The following is a 20899-nucleotide window of genomic DNA, read 5'->3' on the forward strand; positions in this document are numbered from 1 at the left end:
GGAGGGGATGTTATATAATTAGGTCAACAGTATTTCTTCTGTTCTGAGACACAAGGACAAAGACCTAGAGCATTATTATGAAGCCCATAAATCAGAAGCATCCCAGACAAATGGAATGAGAGAGAGAGAGAGAAATTGTTAAACGGTGGGATCTAGAAGTCAGGAAGTCAGATTCAAATCCTCCTTTCTGCCAGAACAAATCATGACGCCAACATTTCTCATTTCCCTGGCTTTCAGTTTCCCCAGGTGTAGGATGGGGTTAGACTAAACAGTTTCTAATTCTGTGATGGCTCCAAAATCCTTACATTATATCCAAGCGGTGTGAAGGTCAATAACACAGATTCTTCACCCTCAGGGTCTTGGGCAACAGAAATTCAGAAAACCATGACAGTCCTGCCTGACACTACTCAGAAACAGTAGAAAACCTCTTCTGTTCTCATTTGTCACACCTTATCAAGAGCTTCTAATAATATTGCCCCTCCCAGCAGCCAAACCAAGATTGGCACCATTCATTTCATAATGAAAAGCTCAGTTTAAGCAGGTTTCTCTTATTTTACTATTATGACTCATTTTACCTACAGAATGCGTTAGATGGGGGCTGGGTGCTTATGTAGAAAGGAGACAAAATAAACAATGCTGCTGCTTCTCACACAACAACCAGAAGGCACAACATCTTTAGAAATCTTGGAGCCACAAATGATTATAAAATATATTTATTTTACATATATTTGTTACGACAACTTCTTTTGATAGCTTAGTCCAAATTCGGTTGTTTTCAGGTCCCCTAGAGCTAAAAGTAACTTTCAAAGATAGACTTTATTACCAGTTGCCACTGGTTATTTGGTATTGGGACTACCTGAATAGCAATTCCCTAAAAGCTCATTGGGCCATGCTTCCCATCAGTCTGAAATCACTAGATGAGCCAACTCCGCCTGTAAGAGTGAGCCCTGTAAGACAGGACAGACACACAGTCTGTAAGGAGAAGACTTACATAAAAGGTCTGTTTGTCTAACATTCTCTTCCCGTCACCTCCTCTGGGGCCCCTCCTATCATTTAGACTCTCAGTCTCACCCTTTCCTTTGCTCAATCTAAGAGACTATTATGAGGGGTAGTTTTAATCACTTTAACATGAGAATATTCACACGTGAGGTGCTGTGATTGTCTCTGCAACAGCGGATGCAGATTTAAGGGGGCAGTTCTGCTCTGGTAGCAGCTTTTTTCACCAGGTAGACGTGGAAATCTGAAGCATGTTAAGAAATTTCAAACATTGAAATACTATGGGTCTCAATTTTCCTTATCTCTAGCACACGGGAATGGCCCAGATGGTAGAAAGCAGTCATTTCGAGGGCGGAGGTGGGGAGGCAGGAGGGCCACATGCATCCTGTGATGGCCCTAAGAAGTTTTCTTCATGAGATTGCCATCTTGAGGGAAATGTTACCCATCTCACCCCAGCCACCATCACCAAATCCAAGTGCCCAATTGGTGGAAGGAAATTTTTTACAATTTTAATGAGATGATTAAAGAAGATGAGGCATGTGAATCTATTTCATAATAACAAAATAATAGCTAACATTTATTGGGTCCTTCTTATATGCCAGGCCCTTCTAAGCTCTTAAACATTTAAATCATTTAATCGTCACAATCACCCTATTAAAAAGGTAATATTATTATCCTCACTTTATAGATGAGGAAATAGAGACTAAGAGCAATAAAGTAATATGTCCCCATATTAAGTAGCAAAGCTAAGATTTAAATCGACATAGGGTTGCCTCCCATGCTGTTTTCATGCAGTATGAATGAAGAGACCAAAATAATAGTTTTACAAAGTTTTATTGTGTGAGTGCCTTAAAAATAGGGAAAATGATTGAAAGATGAGTAGGCATTGTGGAGATAAGGATGCCAAGATGATAAGATCACCTACCGGAGTACAGCATGGTAGGTCCCAACACTCCTGTTATGGTACCAACAAATGGGAATTAACAAAACAATGGCAGGGAACTTTTGAGATCCCAAAGTATGTCTTTAGTTCATGATTTTAAGAACCCATACTAAATTGGACAGAATGAACCTGATAGTTCAGCTCCTTTAGAATGAATGGACTCAGCCTGATAGAAATCTCCCAGCCTGTGAGACAGGTGGGTTTTGGTGCCTCACTGGCTTCTGTGAGTGAAAGTGCTGCCCTTGGTTCCCCATTGGACCTGGGGCCTCAGTGCAGAGCACTCCCTAGAAGTTGGCCCTGGTGACAGCTGCCCGGAAGGCACCAGTAAAGGAAGTTTTCATCTGCTCAAGCCACAGCTTCCTACTGGCTGTTGTAAAAATCACCTTGATTCTCCAGTCTTGTGGAATGGTGCTGATGACCAAGTGTCAACGAGGTCACTGACTGGGGCATTGTAGCCATGTAACACATGTAGGAGCTACAGATCGTAAGGTACTTGTGTGTGCTCTGGATCCAGACCACCTGGGTTCAAATCCCAGCTCCCTGGTTCACTAGCTATGTGTCTTTGGACAAGTCACATCACATCCTTGTGTCTCAGTTTCCATCTGCAAAAGAGGAAAAATAATAGTACCTATCACATAGAGTTGATGTAAGAAAGAAATGAGTTAATATGATAAATGCCCAGGAATGGCACCTGTTGGATAGAAAGCACTTCATAAATATTACTCATTGTCATTTGAAATTTCTTACATTGAGTATTTAGGTTTAGTTTTTTTCTATCTTTTCTTTTTCTGGATTTTTTTTTTTTTAATACTGGGGATTGAACCCAGGGGAAATTTTCCACTGAGCTACATCCTCAGCCCTTTTTATTTTTTATTTTGAGACAGTGTCTCACTTAGTTACTTAGGCATCTGATAAGTTACTAAGTTGCTGAGGCTGGCTTTGAACTTGTAATTGTCCTACCTCAGCCTCCCAAGTTCCTGAGATTATTCATGTGTACCCAGCTCTTTTCTGCAAATGTTTGGAGTTATGATAAAATACACATAAAACATTTACCATCTTATTATTTTTTTTTAGAGAGAGAGAGAGAATTTTAATATTTATTTTTTAGTTTTCGGCGGACACAACATCTTTGTTTGTCTGTGGTGCTGAGGATCGAACCCGGGCCGCACGCATGCCAGGCGAGCCCGCTACCACTTGAGCCACATCCCCAGCCCTACCATTTTATTAATTTTTAAGTGTACTGTTACACTTTAAAACACTACTGTTTTCAGTAGTGTTAAATATATCCACATTGTTGTGCAATGATTGTTTTTTGTTTTTTACTTCCAATTCCAATTTTCTTAGCCACTCATTTTTGTGACTTCATGCACTTTATGCAAGCACCAGATTTGTGCATCCTGTGCCTAGGAAAGGCCTGTTGCCTCCTTTAGAACACCGTCGTGGATTAACTAGGCACCTTCTATAGCACAATTTCTACAGGGAAATACATTTAAAGCACCAATCTTATTTGCTTTCAGAACACAGCCTGTTTTGAAGTAATCACTGCTTGTATTACCACTCAGTACCTGACACCTGGTGAGCCCTACATGACCCTTTTGAAACCTTTTTGGTAATCTTCTTTCTGTTCCTCTCACATTCAAGGACAAGATTAACCTTTTTGCCCCTCTCCCCCACCCAACCCTTCCATTCTGTGATTCTTGATTCTGGCAGCAGATAATGGGAAATCCCACCAGAAGAACAGGTCCAGATCTTGACTTCCTGTTCCTACTCTGTAGATAAGGAAATAGAGGCTAAGAGCAGGTCCAGATTTTGACTTCCTATTCCTACTCTGTAGGTAAGGAAATAAAGGCTAAGAGCCTCTTCTTCCTATGTTTCAGGGCCTAGGGCAGTATGACCTTTTACCTCTGACCTTTGTCCCTACTGCAGCATTTGTTTGCCTTATCAAAGTGGAGAGCACTGGATTGTGCAGAGGGCATTGGTGTCTCATCCGAGCCTTCAGTCTTCTGCTCACCCTCCCTGCCTCCTCCAACTTCCTCCAGTGGTCTGGAGGCTGCTATTAGCTCTAAGGCTTGCTTACCCTTTTAAGCCTGAAGTTTTAGGGGCAGTAGATCTCTACATGCATGAATAACTCTCTCAAGATAGGCAGGAAGTCTCCAAGAAAGTTCCTTTAATACCTAGGGAAATGTCACCTGATCTCTTTGAGATAAGGAACTTGCAGGCAGTTTGATTTCATCTCCAGAGAAGGAAGACCTCTGTTGAGGGGCTATCTACTGTTTTCCCCATTCCAAGACTCTCGGCCTTATCTTTGTGCCACCATGACCTCAGTCTCTATAAATGATTGACAGGTTTACCCCCACAGGCCTAATTGGCTCATTTGAAATCTGATCCTTGATTTTTTTTTTTAATTCACTTCTTGCGGCTACTTTCTTGAGATTGAAGGAAACTATCCTGCCAGTGAAGAGCAGGACGATTTATAGCCAGGAGCTGGAAGCCAGCCCCATCTCTGAGTGCAGATGTGCAGATGCTGTCTGCACTGACCCACTGGGAGGCAGTGTGTGTGGAGGCAGTCCCCCAGCCCGAAGAAAGGAAGACTAAGCCTCAGCACCATTTCATCAAATGCTTACAGAATTCTAGGAGCTTACCTACGAGTTTATTGTTTATAAACGTAGATGAATCGGGCACTCCAAACTTAGGGCAGTTTTCTTCTCAGGCCCTACAAAGGATTTCAGTGACATTGGCAACTTATTGAGATGTACAGGTTAGAATGAGCCAGCAAAAAGTCAGTAGAAGGTCCCCAAATCAATCAGAAGTTGAGTCTTGAGAAAAATGAGTCAAAGAAGAGGGATTTATTAGTTTGCTAGGGCTGCCCATAACAAAGTACTAGGTGACAGAAGTCCAAGATCAAGGTACAGCTGGGTTGGTCTCTCCTGAGGGCTGAGGGGGAGGATCTGGTCCAGTCCGCTCTCTTAGCTTCTGTATGATTGACAATCATTGGTTTTCCTTAGCTTGGAGATCTGTACCCCCTTCATAGAGTATGATCCCTGTGTATATGTCCCTGTGTCCAAAGTCCCCTTTTCATGGAGACACCATTGGTACTGGATGTTAAAATGACCTTAGCTAACTTATATCTGCAGGAACCTAATTATACTTGGGGTTAGGATTTCAACATATGATTTTTGGAGGGCCATAATTCAACCCACAGTGGGGGTAAAAGAACTTGAATGTACATGTAAAATAAATTTTTTAATTCTACTTAAGAGCCTTCAACTGGAGCCTTTAGCTTTCATTTAGCTCTTTATATCATTCTTGTTCCACTAGTCTTCTATGAAACCACTGGGACATGATCCCTTCTGGAACAATGTGAAACACAGTGGAGCAGGCTAGTGAGTGAGAGTTACTGGCTGGGCTGGGGACAGCATCTCCCTGTGTCACTCCTTCTCTGAGCTTCATTGGTAGCCTAGGGAAAGCATGAAGGTGGAAGTGCAATCCTGGTGTGTGAGATATAAACTTGAGCTTAACTTATGCTCTACCTTGTACATTGCCCAGTCAAAACCCAGGACTTTTACCAATGACATATTTTTTGTTTGTTTGTTTTATGTTAACTAGTTATTCACTATAACATAATTCAATTAGGTCAAATTTTGACAAATTTCAAATAGAGAAACTTTTCTAATAAGTAAAAGGAAAACAAGGAATCAAATCTTTTTATTTAGTGACCACATTAAAGTCCTGATTTATTTCCAGTTATTTGGCAGTGAGAAGAGAATTATTTGTGTCTGAAAGAGGTCTATAAAGAGAAAGGTTTGGGATCAGAAAACACTTTTAGCCAGAATGACAGCCCTTGCCAGTCCTTGGGCTTTCTTCCTCCATCCTTCCGTGTCCACAGTGACTACCGTGTGTGGCTTTCCCTCCCTCTTCCTTGTGCATTTCCCTCCCATATCAAGACCTTCAGATCGAGGGCAACGTGGCCCATTTCCCATTTTTCCAGCTGGGCAACTCACCAAGAACAAACCCAGACATCAAGGCCAGACCAAAAAAATCTTCTTGTTTTAGACAGAAGACTCCTACATCTGGGGGATTTAATGCACCCACTGTCCGCGCAGCGCATTTCCTGTGTCCGGAGCTTCTCTGCCTGCCGGCTCTGGTCTCGCAAGTTTCCATACCCTGCTGCCAACTTATAATAACAGAGGCAGCAGGCAGCCGGGTAGGAACGTCATAGCCCACTCTGTATGTGGGCGCATGCTTTGCAAACTGAAACAAAGCTTGGAAGGTCTTGTTGCAAACCTTTAAGCCTTGACAGTGGTTGTACCCAGACCACCAGGAGCCTGGAATTAAATACCCTCAGATCCAGTTCTCAACCATTAATGTTATCAACTCCATCAAGTACTTCCTCTTTGAACAGTGTCTGCAGAGAAATAAATAAATCAAGCTCCTCCAAGTCCTGTTCCTGCCCGGATCCTGAGTCAGAGGTAAAATCTGAGTTGAATTATCTAGAGCACTGTCTCCCTCCCTCATTGTTCCCAAAGATCTGGGCAGGAACGGAGAGTGAAATCTCTCCAGGACATTACATCAGTTCCTCTTTTACCCTCGGCATGAAAGTTCTTCCTCTCATAGTCCTCCCAGACTTCCTAAGGCTTGCCCTGAGTGCAGCCCACACACTGAGCCTTGAAGCCCAGGACGTCAAAGAAAGCCTGCAGGTAACCAGATTACTGACCAACGCCTTTGTCCATTCTGAAATTTATAAGACGGGAAATGGATTCAGGAAATGGGACTTTTCTTCAATATATGGTCTTCATCATCCTTAAGTATTTTTAAACCTTAATAAGCTTTTAAGTAAAGAGAGACATTCTGTAAATGACAATTAGAAGAAAATATATGAAAGTTCTAGTTACTGACAATGATCATACTCTGTGACCGATGAAAAGTGAACCATGGACAAAAGATAAATCCATTTTTATGGGAAGAAGAATTGAGATCTAAAAGAGGTCCATGTTAGCCATAAAAAAAAAAAAAAGGAAAGAAAGAAGAAAAAAAAAAAACCTTACTTTGTCCCCAGAAGATTACAGATCATTTCTATCATAAGATTATTCTGATAGTTATCCATTCAAGTTAACTCCATTGGCATAGTCAGTATCCTGTAAAATGAGAAAGTTACTGCTTGTTATTCCAACCTGTGTCTTTGTGAGGTTGATTAAGCACTTAAAAAGGAAATCTTTCATAATGGAAAGTATGAAACCTATACAAAAGTAGAGAGACTTGGATAAGGAAGCACCACATATCCATTACCAGTTTTGATTATCAATCACAGCCAGCCTGTTTCCTCTGCCCCCCACTTACTCTCTCCTTACCTTCCCAGATTATTTTAAAGCAAATCCCAGATATATATTTTCCTCTGTAGAAACATCAGCACATGTCTTAAAAGAAAAGGACTCAATAAAACCATAATCATAGAACTAGCACATCAACCAAAAACTAGTATTTCCTCAGTATTACCAAATGTCCTATTAGAGGTTAAGTTTTCCCAACTATCTTGTAAATGATTTTTACTGTTTGAATCAGAATCCAAACAAGAGTTTATACAATGCAAGGGGTTGATGTGTCTCTTAAGTCTCTTTCAATCCACAGTGGATCCTTCTTGTACAAGCCTTTGAGAGCTCTCTCATGCATGCTTATGATCTTTCTTTCCTTGGTTTTTTGTTTTTTAAGCTAGCCATTAATGGCATAACTTTTTTCATTATATATTACAGATTGAGAGTATCCCCAACTTAAAATGCTTGGGTCCAGAAGTCTTTTGGGATTTGGGATTTTTTTTTCAGATTTTGGAATATGTACATATATACAATGAGGTAACTTGGTGAGGGGATGCAAGTCTAAATAGCCTGAAGGTTATTTTATACAATATGTTTAATAATTTTGTTGATGAAGCAAAATTTCATGGTATGGAATTTTCCACATGTGGTGTCATGTTGAGGCTCAAATAGTTACAGATTTTGGAGCATCTGAAATTAACATTGATGCTCAACATGAATCTCCCTCCTCCCCCAACCCCCCCCACACACACACACTCACCTATGTCCTTCCCCAGCTACTTTCAAACTGCTCATTTTGTTTTTTAATGGTCTGTTTTCTCTTTTCACAACTTCTGTCATCACTCATTATGACCACCCTTTCCTTTAAGTGTGTGAACTTATTTATAATAGCTACGTCATTTTTGCTAATTCCAGCATCTAGATTACCTCAAGATCTGTTTCTGTTGATTGCCTTTCTTCTTAATTATAGGTCACATTTCTTCTTATGTCTAGAAGATTTTTATTGGATTCTGAAAATTATAGATAAACACATTTTAGAGACTTTGGATTATGTTATATTCCTCTGAAGAGTTTTTTTGTTTTGTTTTGTTTTGTCCTATCAGGCAGCTAATTTATTAAACAGTCACTTCAGAGTTGTGGAGGCTTGGTCTTAAGTTTGATTGGGCCAAATCTGTTTCTTTGTTGGCTTTAGCCCTCAGCAAGATCCCTTTGTCTTAGAGCAGAGTCTACTCCTAAGATATGGCGGTTCTGGGCTAGTAGACAGCTAGAAGTGTTTACAGAGCCTTCTCACTTGATGAGAATCAAACTCTGAACTCTGTTTCTATTGTCATAGCCAGTTGCTGAGACTTCTGCTTATATCTACCAACCATACAACTATTGCTTTTGAGTGAACTCCTTAAAGCTACCCTGCACATATACTGTTTAGGAATCAGACAAAAATTAGAACTCTTACATGCCAATTCAGTAGCTTTCCCTCTGAGTCTCCCTCCTTTATTAGATTTGCTTCTGTAATTTTCTGCCATTTTAACCTCTACATATCTACCTCAAGTAACTTTCTGTTCATCTAAAGTACTCTCAGGGGAATAGCTATATTAATATTGATCTCCTTCTGTGCACATCCCTTCTCTCAAGAATAAAATCCTCTTCAGTTTTTGTCTGCTTTTGGTCATTCACTAATATCTTCAAATGGGTTTTTGGTTTTTTGGTTTTGTTTTGTTTTGTTACCAGGGATTGAACTCAGGGGCACTCGACCACTGAGCCACATCCCCAACCCTACTTTGTATTTTATTTAGAGACAGGGTCTCACTGAGTTGCTTAGCACCTCGCTTTTGCTGGGGCTGGCTTTGAATTCACAATCTTCTTCCTCCTTCCTCCTCAGCCTCCCGAGCTGCTGGGATTCCAGGCTTGTGCCACTGCACCCAGCTCAAATGCTTTTTTTAAACATTTCTTTGAAGAAAGGGTAGTCTCATATAAGCTACTCTGCATTACTGAAAGTAAAACTCCTCTTTATTACATAAGTGGTAGCAGATCTAAGATCTGCTTTTCATGGCACCATTTACCATGGATATCAGTCCTTAGCAATGTATTGAGATGCTCCTAATTCTTTTTTACAGTTTTATAGTACTCCATTATTTAGAGATATACTATAATTTATTAAACAAATCTTATAGTGATAGCTATTCCATTGAATGCCTTCAAGATGATCTTGTAATATCATGAACAATATTTCTTTTGTTTATGTCTCATGTGATAGGTGTGATCTAATAGAACATAAAAAGCAAAAAAATTCTTTATTTTCCTGATAATCCAGTAGGAAACATGAAGAAAATACCCCCTTCTGTCTCTGTTTACTGACTCTATTTGATTCCCATATCCCTTTTATGCATTCTTCCTACGCAGATTGTCTTAGTGGAAAAAGATGATATCTCTGTCTTTACTCAGAATCATAGGCAAGTCTTTGACCAGAATTGGAATCAGCAAGTAGGCACAGCCTTTTGGTGAGACAGTTCTGGGAACACATGTGGCCAGAGACCTCATTGAGATGGATGTGAGATTCTATAGAAAGCTCCATTTTTCATGGGTGGATCCCTGTCCTTCTGAGCCTTAGCAGGAGCTCCTGAAACCACACATGTGCTGGTCCATCCCTCAACCCAGTGCCCAGAGCTGCTCCTGTTGATGAGCTGTGCACTGCTATCCTCACCAGCTCATAAGTTCAAGTAGGATGGGGTGCATGTGTCGTTGGGGTATCCACCCCTCCTCCTTCTGATTTCCAATCTGAGCATTTATGGGGTCTATGTACTTGGAAAGGTGCTACTAAAAGTTCTTTCAAGGGCAACAAGATTGTCATTCTGTAAATTAGGGCCACAGTGTATGCTGAGAGCAAGTTTTGCTATGACTTTGTGTCCTAGTTTCTATGTGACAAAGTGACAGATATTGTAATGAGAGAGTCTGATTCTAATCTGCCAACTGGCTGTGTGACCTTGGGTAAGTTGCCTATATCTTGGTTTTATCATCTGCAGAATAGGGGTGATAGTGATGTTTCCCGCTGAGGAGCATTGTAAGTTTTAAACAATAAAATCCAGGACCAGGACCTAGTCATTGTTAATCATCATCATTATTATTAGCAACAATAGTTCCTGGAGAGAGTATAAAAATTGGGTTATGAAAATGTGAGTCAGTAAGAGCATCTAGAGAGAAACCCCTAAGGACCCGTCACCTCTGAAACCTACATGGAAGAGTCAAGTGAGAAAAAAGTAAAGCATAGAAATTGGGCTCAATTGTGTCTCTCAGCTACTTCTAGGTGAGGAATTGGAATGTTTGAAGACATTCCTAACTTGTCTAACATTGGGGAAACAATTTCAGGTATGTGTACTTGCATTTCATTTAAGCAATGGAAAGGATGCTCTGCATCCTGGGGAGAAAGCAGCCCCATTGACATACACAGCTGCCTGTAGATCCCCCATGAGACCCACCCCTGGCCTGCCCGTTCACTGGGGTCTGTGATTGTGTTTCCCTCTGCCCCACAGATAACTGTGTCCAGAGGACCCCCAGGCCATCCGTGGAGAGCGTGCACCACAACCCTCCCACCATTGAACTCTTGCACCGCCCTAGGTCACCCATCACGACAAACCACCGGCCTTCTCCTGACCCCGAGCAGCGGCCCCTTCGATCCCCCCTGGACAACATGATCCGCCGCCTCTCCCCGGCCGAGAGGGCCCAGGGACCGAGGCTCCACCAGGAGAACAACCACCAGGAGTCCTACCCCTTGTCAGTGTCTCCCATGGAGAATAATCACTGCCCGCCATCCTCCGAGTCCCACCCGAAGCCCTCCAGCCCCCGGCAGGAGAGCACCCGAGTGATCCAGCTGATGCCCAGTCCCATCATGCACCCTTTGATCCTGAACCCCCGGCACTCCGTGGATTTCAAACAGTCCAGGCTTTCTGAGGATGGGCTGCACAGGGAAGGGAAACCCATCAACCTCTCTCATCGGGAAGACCTGGCCTACATGAACCACATCATGGTCTCGGTGTCCCCGCCTGAAGAACACGCTCTGCCCATTGGGAGAATAGCAGGTGAGTGAGCTTGCCCATCCCTCCCACGCCTCTCCAGCATCAGGGGCACCTGACAAAGCTCTGCTGCCCTCTGAGAGTCTCACAGTTGGCCTCACCATTCCCAATTAGGTGCCCACAAAGGCTCTGGGAGGGCAACTGGAGGCTTCTGCCTAGATGAGGCAGGATCCCTAATGGCCTGGTTAATGAGCCGCTGGGATGGCGTAGTTAATGAGCCTCAGAAATGTTAAGAAACAAATGTCCTGCACACAGCTTACAAGGAGAGTCACACCAGAATCATGGCTAAGCGAAAACATTTAAAATAAAAGGTTTATGAGCATGCTAATGGCCCTGTCCTGGAGTTTCCAGCAGCTAATTAATGACCAGACACAGCATAAAGAACCTTTGTCTCAGAGTCATGGCCGTAATTCCATCCTATAGGCAGTGACTCAGTGTAACTTTCACCTTGAGAGCAGGGAAGAGAGGAAAACTGGATTGTGGTAGTAGATGCTAGTGTTGTTAGGTCATTTGGGCAGAGGAAACCACTCCCAAATTCTTTTATCTTCTATGATGACAAGCCCAAATTTGCTTACCTAAGAAGCCAGTGGAAACCAGTAGGGGGAAAAGAAAAAATCTACGCCTTGCCTTTTTGCTAGTCTGATAACAATTAACATACAATCACTCTCCAAAAAGCCTCATGCTCTGTTGAGCAAGGCAAACTCTTCCCAGAATGTCTGTCCATTCATGGGACATTTGTTGAGCACCTACTATGTACAGATAAATGCATTAGGTACACAGCATACAGGGCTGATTGTTAACACACAGTATCTTTTTGCTCAGGGAATTGAGAACTTAGTGAGAGAAGCAAAACAGGAAAAACACTGACATACAAGGGCAAAAGGAAATAAGTTCAACATCTAATTTTTTTCGGTGCCAAGCATTCATTGAATACCTACTGTGTGCCAGAATAATAAAGCAAAGCAGAAAGAAGGCACATTTTGACTAGAGGGACCAAAAAAAGGCTTTGCATGGGAGATACTGATGTGATTATGCTTTCAGTAGTGGGAGGGAGGCCTGGAGGAAGAAGACATGTCCTTCTGTCCATGAGCTGGTGCTCCAGCTAGCCATATGGATGCATAGACATTTCTGCAGGACTGCTTCACCTCCACCTTGACTCATTATCTCTTTTTTATTTAAGCTGTTTGTTTCTTGAGTTTTCTCTGGTCCCAAGTACACCTCCCATGTTGCCTCTTTTTGTTGTTATAAGTGATTTACATTAGGAATGTTGAATCAAGAAAATAAAATAGAGGCTGGAGGCGTAGCTCAATGGTAGAGCACTTGCCCAGCATGTGGAAAGCTCTGGGTTTCGTCCCCAGCACTTAAGAAAAAACAGAAAGGAAGAAAATGAGGGAGGTCAGTGGGTCCTCGTGGACCACTCCTGGAGGCTGTTAACCTACAAGAAATGGCTCATATGTTGAAAAGAGTTTTTTTTTTTTTTTTAATTGGAATATTTTTGGGATTCAACTGAAAATCCTCCCACAGGTTTGGGGGATGGGAAGTGGATGGGGTAAACAGGACAGGTTAGCCAGGAGCTGGCTGATAGTTTCATGGTGATGGATGCACAGGGGTTCTCATTATTGTTCTCTCCACTTTTACACATATATTAATTTTTGTGTGTGTGGTGCTGGGTATTGAACCCAGGGCCTTGTACACACAAGGCAAGCTCTCTACCAACTGAGCTATACCCCCAGCCCTACATTGATTTTTTAATAATATAAAAAGAAACTATGTAGGGGGGGAAAAAGGAACAGGAGATAAAGAAGCAAAGAGCCTGGGAAAAAACACATGAATTTCCTCAGATATTGGAGACAGAGGGGGGTTCAGAGTATTGCTATGAATAATATAAAGACCTCTCTTGTGCTTTCCAGGTAAGACCCCTTTTGTTTACATAAACCCTTCTCATACGGTCTGTACTACTTGATATTTTCACATCTTCTTTACTCATTTATTATTCTCAGGGCAGCTCTTTGAGGTAGATTTTTACTGCTATATTCATTTTATGTGGAAAGGTTCTTTGTACAGGGGAAACCACAGAGAGAATTGAACCACAGAAGGAATTGAGACCCAGAGAGGCAACATCCTTTGCCCAGGACAGGTGGCCTGCTGCCCCATTGGTGGCTGTCCATAGTGCTGCCCTCGAGAGGTCTGACTTCCTCATCAAGAGTCAAGATCTGTCATGTCCACCTCCTCTGTGACCCCATCTTAACCACAGACTTCTTAGGAATCTAAGATTAGCCCATATATTCGGAAAGCTATACTGTTTAGACTTAAGGAGTTGTTTCCCCTTGTTTAATAGGTTTGTCAACTTTAAATCATCTGTCCCTTAAAATCATTCCACTGTTTTTTTTAATTAATTAACTTATTTTAATTAGGTATATATGACAGCAGAATGCATTTTGATTCATTGTACAATTGCAGCCAACTTTACATTTCTATGGTTGTACATGATGTAGCATCTCACCATATGTGCAGTCATACCTGTACCTAGGGTAATAATGTCCATGTCACTTTTTTTGTTTTTGTTTTGTTTGTTTGTTTGTTTGTTTAATCTCATTCCTGGACACAGCATTGTTTGTTGATGGATGCAGACTCATCAAACTTTGTACCACCCAAGCAATGAGCCGTGGTATCTCTGATGTCCTCTCTCTTTGAGAACACACAGAGAGGAAGAGCCTCTGATTTTCTTTATGGATCTCGGAAGTCAGAATGTTCATGTAAAATAATCCTGGAGCCAGATCATATGGGGCAATGCATTAACTCCTTCAGTAAGACAGATTATTAACATTATTCTAATGATATATTCAAAAGTTTTAAAATCTCCAAATATATGCATTAACTAATTGAACCAAATCCAAGATGAACGAATTTAACTGCAAGGCATTGTTTTTCTCAGAGGTCAAATGACAGATTTGGAGAGGGAGAGCTCTGAAGTTCCTTCCCACTCTGCAAGTGGGCAATCTAGCACTATCTTTATTCCATAACCCTCTGAAGAGGTCTTGTCACAGTGTTAGGTATCTCCAGGTACCCCTGCCTCCCTACCCCATGCCCCTGATGTCTTTCTGGACAACTCAGATCCTTGAAAAACTGATCCATCTCTTGGAGGTCGAATTCCTTGAGTGATCTCTATGTACAACTTAAGGTTCTGTCATGACTGAGCAGCCACAAGAAGCCTTTAAATCTCTATAACGCAGCTGTTAGATGAGAAAACTTAGTTCCTTAAGGCTCTTTAAATGAGCAGAGCACAGAAAGAAATGAAGATACTGCCAAATGTCACACTGATGAGTGCCACAGCTGGAGGGTATAGATGGCAACATTACTCACGGATGTGGGTCAAAAACAAAGTCGGATTCCCACCATTCACATATCATTTGCCTCAATACACTAGGACTTCAACATTCAGACACCTTCTGTGTTTATGGGACTGTACTGCGCTCCTGTGAGGTGGGAGTTCATGAAGGTGTAAGGCACAAGCTCTATCATGAAAGAGCTGAGCAGAGTTAGCTGTAACAGTAAAGCGGTGATGCGTGTCTTAGTACTGGAGGAGGTCAGGGCGGCCGCTTGGAGGGCAGCCTTTAGCTGGGCTTGGAAGAACACTGAAAATATAGACAAGAGGAGATTAGAGAAGAAGAGGTCACTCCAGCTAGAGAAAACTCCCAGGAGCAAACACAACCTAAGGCCCAGTGTATTTTTTTTTTTTCCTACTTCAGGTAGAGATTTAAATTTACCATTTAACCTGGTCAATTAAAAGGATCAGTTTTCATAAAATTCTCTTTCTTGTAATGTTTTAATATTTCTGAAATTATGATGCATTGTACAGTTAAAAGACTATATGCAAAGCTGTGACAGTTTACCTTGGTATTTACCATGTGGAAAAAAACAAAGTAATTAATAAAGGAAATTCAGTAGATGGTTGACAGATCACAAATTAGATCTAGTTAAATATAACATGTAGCTTTTTTTTTCCCGAGAGGATAAGGACTATTATTAAGAGCTTAACAAGTTGGAGTGACTGGCAAGAGAGAGAGACAAGTTCCCTGGGATCTGTTTTTTTATTGAATAACCAATGAGTAACCTGCTTCTTCCTGTGATATTTTCTATTTATTATCTTCAGGAAAGGATTGCTGGAGGGTTAGTGGAGGAGTGGGAAGCATAACTATCTACTAGAACATTTCTCTATCTACAAAAGTCTTACTGTAGACTGTGTCCCACCTGTGTTTCATAGGCAAAGGGACTAACTGGCCATGAGCAACCACAGATTGATGAGCTGTGACCCTAGTAATGCTGGGAGTCACATTTTCAGTATGCACAGCAGTTTCCCCTAGCCCACGGTTTCAGTTACCCGTGGTCAATCAAAATCTAAAAATATTAATGGAAACTTCCAGAAAGTTACAAGTTTTAAATAACTTATTATAGTATATCAGTATAATTGTTCTATTTTATTGTTAGCATTGTAACCTCTTACTGTGCCTAATTTATAAACTAAACATTATCTTAAGTATGCATGTGTAGGGAAAAGCAGCATATCTATGGTATCCTGTATTAGTTTCAGGCGTCATCCACTGGGGGTCTCAGAATTTATTCTGCATGGATAAGGGGAACTACTTGTATTGAAATTCCTTCTTAAGATTAGATAATTTCAAAGCTAGAAGCATCCTTTACACATGAAGGAACTGACATTCAGACACATTAGTATTGCACCCTCCAGCCTCTGTCTATTGCTTTTCCCAAAATGCTGTTTCTTTCTGCCCTGGGTCTCTTGTCCATTCCTTGGAGCAAGGATTAAAGGTCTGGCTAAATCCAAACACCACCTGTTTTTATAAATTAGGTGTTAGTAGAAAATAGTAGGTGTGTGTCCACTTTCATGCTGCACTGGGAGTAGAATTGAGTAGTTCCAGAGATTGTGTGGCCACAAAGCCTCAAGTGTTCACTAATTAGCTCTACACAAAAGGCTGCTCCTGTGCTACAGCATTGTTTACCTGAATGGTGAGTAGGCTGCGAATCACAGGCATAGTGCAGGACGCGTATATAGGAAACCCTGTCCCTGCTCTCAAGGAATGACTTGCACTTTGGATGATGAGACATGTCTAAGACATGTCAAGGGAACAATAACAAATGATGTCAGAGAGTAGACAAGTTCTGGACTGCAGGCTACATTTGCAGAACAATCCAGAATAGTTGCAGTAGCATCATTAACATAAATAAAATATGGCTAAATAAAAGAAATCATGTCTTTGCACTTTTGAGTTATGTAGTTATTCATTCTTTCATTTATTAAAAAATAATCATGGATCCACTATGTGCCAGGCATTGTTCTAGGCCATAGAGAGATATGGTGTCTGTCACCAAATGCCAAATTGTGTGTCTTTGCCTACATAAGGCAGTATCCCTCTTGCTTTATGCCATCAAATAAACCAAGCTCCTACTTTGGTTTTAACTATAGAAGCTAAATCTTTTTTTTTTTTTTTTTTTAGCTACACGTGACATTACAATGATCTTGGCAATTCATGCATTTGAATCAATTGGGGTATAATTTCTCATTTTTCTGATTGTACAGATTGCAGAATCACACTGGTCATAGAGTCACCTATATACATACAGCAATCATAATGTCTATTCTATTCTGCTGCCCTTCCTAGAAGCTAAATCTTAAAAAGAAAAATTTTAAGTCATTTTGGTTTTCTTTTAAATAAATTTCTTCCATTCCCTTAAAACCTGAGCTACCAGACTTCTTGTCTGATTGTCCGTCCGTTCCTTGGCCCAAACAATGACTCAGGAAGAAAAAAAAAATTATTGGTAGACTGAGAATTGTCATATAATCCATTCTCAGCCCTATGTGTGCTTCATGAAAGTGGAGATTTTAAATGTCCTCACAAATTTGGTTGTTCAAAGACCATGACCCGCCCAAATAGACAGTATCTCCTTTCTTGTGTTTATCTCACAACTTTTGCTGAAGTCTCTAAATCCTTCTTGGAAAACTTGAACTTCTTCATGCTTTGTGAGAATATCGTTAGTTGGTTGGTTAATTGATCCTACAGCAGATAAGATATAGAACTCCCTCCTGGTTCGTGATCCCAACCCTCTTATACTTCATGTCAATCCTTACAGGAAACCTTTAAACATGTTTATGATCCACCAAGTGTACATCTTTAACAGGCACAGAAGCTTCTAAGCAGGGAGACATGAGCTCCTAATGCTCATTCACCACCTGACTCAATGAGCTTTCGTGATTTGGTTTTATTTTGACTAGATAAGGTATGTATGCACAAAAACTCCATCCTGGAAGCCTCTAATCTTAAATCAGATGAAGAAACCCGAAGGATGGGACTAGGGAAAACAGTGGGAGACTTGTCCTCAAGGGCGTCCAGGGTCAGGGGATATCACGCCCTACTCTGACTTCTTGCTTCCATCTCTACTTCCTCCCCAGCAGGATTTAGTGCTGGTGAAATTAGCTTCAGGTCAAATACTGGATTTTTTTTTTTTTTTTTACCTTTTGTAAATGAATCTTAGGAGTAGACTTGAAGACAAAAGGATGTCATAAAAGAGAAGTCTAAAGCAATTGTATGAAAGAGAGGAGGATGTTCCTTAGTAGTAAGATGTGGGGGTGTGCATACCTTTGCACAATTGTGTATATGTGTAAATATCTATGTTTGGGGGAAATAAAGGATAATATTATGGGATGCCTCCATCAACCAAAAGAATTCCAGGTTTTTAGTATCTGCTGAAAGAGCTGTTTCCCTACTATCCCAGGGAACTTAACCCTCTGGAGACCCCTCAATCCAGAGTCCTCTTGAGCTGGCGTTTAGTTGAACTGGCCTTGGGTGTGCCTATGGAAGCAGTGGCCTGTGGGAAAGTCTGGGCTCTGCAGTTTAGTGCGCCTCTGCCTCACTACAGAGCTACCATGCTGTGGATCTCAGAGGGGTCCTTGCCCCACTTCCCATCCCCCAACTGGCAGGGGCATTGACAGGCAAGGTCTGTATGTGGCACATTTATTTCAAGCAACTCTAACCTGCAAAGCATGCCCCTTGGGGGTCACCTTAGCCCCCTAATTCCCTTGGAGCGTCAAGTGCTCCTCCCTCCCCTCCTCTGAGGCTTTGCTTATTGTCCCTATTGGAGATGCATAAAATGTGACTGGGATCTGATGAGGACTGGGGAGGGGAGGATCCTTCATTCCAGCTGGAATATGCCTTGGCGCTCGGACTTCTCACACCCTAGCTGAGTCACAGCACTGTATTATCAGCGTGAATGACTGAAAAAATCAAAGAGCCCTAAAGAGAAGGAAATTTCAGGACAATGTTTTTAAAAGATAAAACAGCAACAGAACTGTGGCTGGGTGGAAAATAACAGAAGGGGCCTGAGGAGACTGGAAATTCCAGTTTGTTTAAGGGTACACGTGTCTGTAACAGTGTCCCCACCTCTCTGCAGTCCCTGGATGTGAAGTCTCAGGCTGCACCCACCCCTGAACAAAGCAGAGGCTGGTGTATTGTTAGATTCCAGCTGTGGCTGAATCTCAACTGGAACCTGAGTTTGAGGCCTGTGTCCCCAGCCTGCCCCACACCACGTGTCAGCAGAGGTGGGATGGTCCAGCCTGTATGCAGCTGCAGACCTGCTGCTCTGTGAAAATGGGGAACCATGGATTTGTATTCTTTGCTTCTACTTCTCCCGCCCCCAGCATGCCACTGTGCACATATGGTTTCTGTTTTCCTAAGCTACAGCAAAACACAAGCAATTGCCCATTGTAAGCACACCTCTACGTATCAACACAGAGTTGGCTGCACTGGATTTATCAACTTTCTGCTTCTAGGTAATAGCCAATCTAGAATGGAAAAGGGAAAAAAAGGACTAGGTAGCAGATGGTCCCCTGAATGTTATAAAACTGTTTCTACAAGCAATTTCCCAATCTTAGCACTCTTGATATTTGGGCCAAATAATTTTGATGTGGGGGCTTATCCTGTGCGTTAGAAGATATTTTAGCAGCATCTCTGGCCTCTTCCCACTGGATGCCAGAAGTTCTCTCCATCTCTGTCAGCTTAAGCAAAAATGTCTCCAAACATTTGCCGAATACCCCCTTGAGAGCATAATTGCCCCTCTGGTTTAGAATCACTGGTTTAAAGCATAGTAGCAAGTTTTTAAATTTTGTATGCTACTTTACCTGTTTTGTTGCTGAACTGGAAATAAATTTATCAATTCTTAGGTAATAAATTTTAAAAACATAGAGATCCTCAGCCTCACCCTATTTGTGATTATATTCATGGTACTCTGGTTTATAAGCCTTTTTCTAAAATTTTATTTGGGCCATTAAAACAACATAAAATGATTTTCTTAGAAGCTTTGCTGAAAGTTCAATTAGCCATTGTCCTTATACATTCCCTCTGTCCATAACTTGACCTACTCAAAATTTTTAAACATCAGCTTTGTCTAGCATATATTTTTTTTAAACTATGTTGGTTATGTGAAAATTGCCCATCTTTTTTACGGTCTCTGCTCAATGAGTTTATACAATGAGTCTCTGGTAGGAGACATACGTGGGAGTGAAAATATTTCTCCTTTAACCACAGGAAGGGATTTTTTTACAATGCCTTTTAGCAGCGGATGCCTAGGGTACCTCACCCAGCAGGAAACAGAGAGAACTCTCTTTTTGCAATTGGAAAGTAGAACTTTATTCTAGCTAAACCCTTTCATAAGCTTCCTCTCCTGGAAGAGACAATCCAAGTAATGGACGTTTCTCTAAATAACCATGTCTTGATATAGAAGGCAGCCCTTTAGTTTAAGAGAAATGCATTTAAAATTAGTGAATACTATGTGATTTTTTAAAAAGTCTTACACATGCATATTCAGTTGTTTTATAGTGAGGTGAGTTTTATTAAATTGTATTAAATATTTTCATTGATGATCAAAGAAAATTGTATCTGTACAGACATAGAAGAGTCCAGGTGGACCCTGATAACAGCTTCCAAAGGATCCAGGGAATGAAAGAGGGCATACCTTTTATTTAGTAGAAATCTTAAAACCAAAAATAACTTGCATGGCTTTAACTTCAGTAGTTTAAAAAAAAAAAAGAGTTGGGGGGGTGGTTGTGTGATTAGGCAGATATTTTTAACATCTGGACATAATTTTTAACTAAAAAAAACAGATAGTGTTGTAAAAGCCATTTATACTCTGAGCTTGAAACAACTTCTTTATGCCACAAAATTCCTGTTGCTACCTCCATTAGTGACAGCATAATTCAATATGTCTTGAATGTCAACATATTTTTTATTACTCAACCAATGTTGGCTTTGCTGGATTAAATGTCATTTAAAGTGATCAATTGGAAGCTTGCTCCGTTTTAGTTTTTTGGGTTTTCTTTCCCCCATGTCTATGAAAGAAAAAAGTGTGTAATATACAAATGTCCATGAAACTTATAGGTAAAGTTCGTTTTCTGGTAAGCTTTGTCCTTTATTTGTCACCCAAAGAGCAGATAACATGATAACAAGACCCACGTTCGATGCCTCTGAAAATCCAACATGATACCCCAGTGCTGGGTCGCCCTGGCTTGGAGAAAT

General features: G+C 41.2%; 1 protein-coding gene across 2 annotated transcripts in view; it reads left to right on the forward strand.

Annotated features, from left to right (window-relative positions):
- Etv6 (ETS variant transcription factor 6) overlaps positions 1 to 20899 on the forward strand; it is a 130310-nt gene that overhangs the window by 96844 nt on the left and 12567 nt on the right. For both annotated transcript variants that reach the window (XM_015498269.2, XM_048787195.1), the window contains exon 4: positions 10776 to 11321. In XM_015498269.2, the coding sequence (XP_015353755.2) occupies positions 10776 to 11321 (546 nt within the window). The remainder of the gene's footprint in view (positions 1 to 10775; positions 11322 to 20899) is intronic.

Source organism: Marmota marmota, unplaced genomic scaffold (genome assembly GCF_001458135.2).
Source record: "Marmota marmota marmota unplaced genomic scaffold, marMar, whole genome shotgun sequence".
Lineage (NCBI taxonomy): Eukaryota > Metazoa > Chordata > Mammalia > Rodentia > Sciuridae > Marmota > Marmota marmota.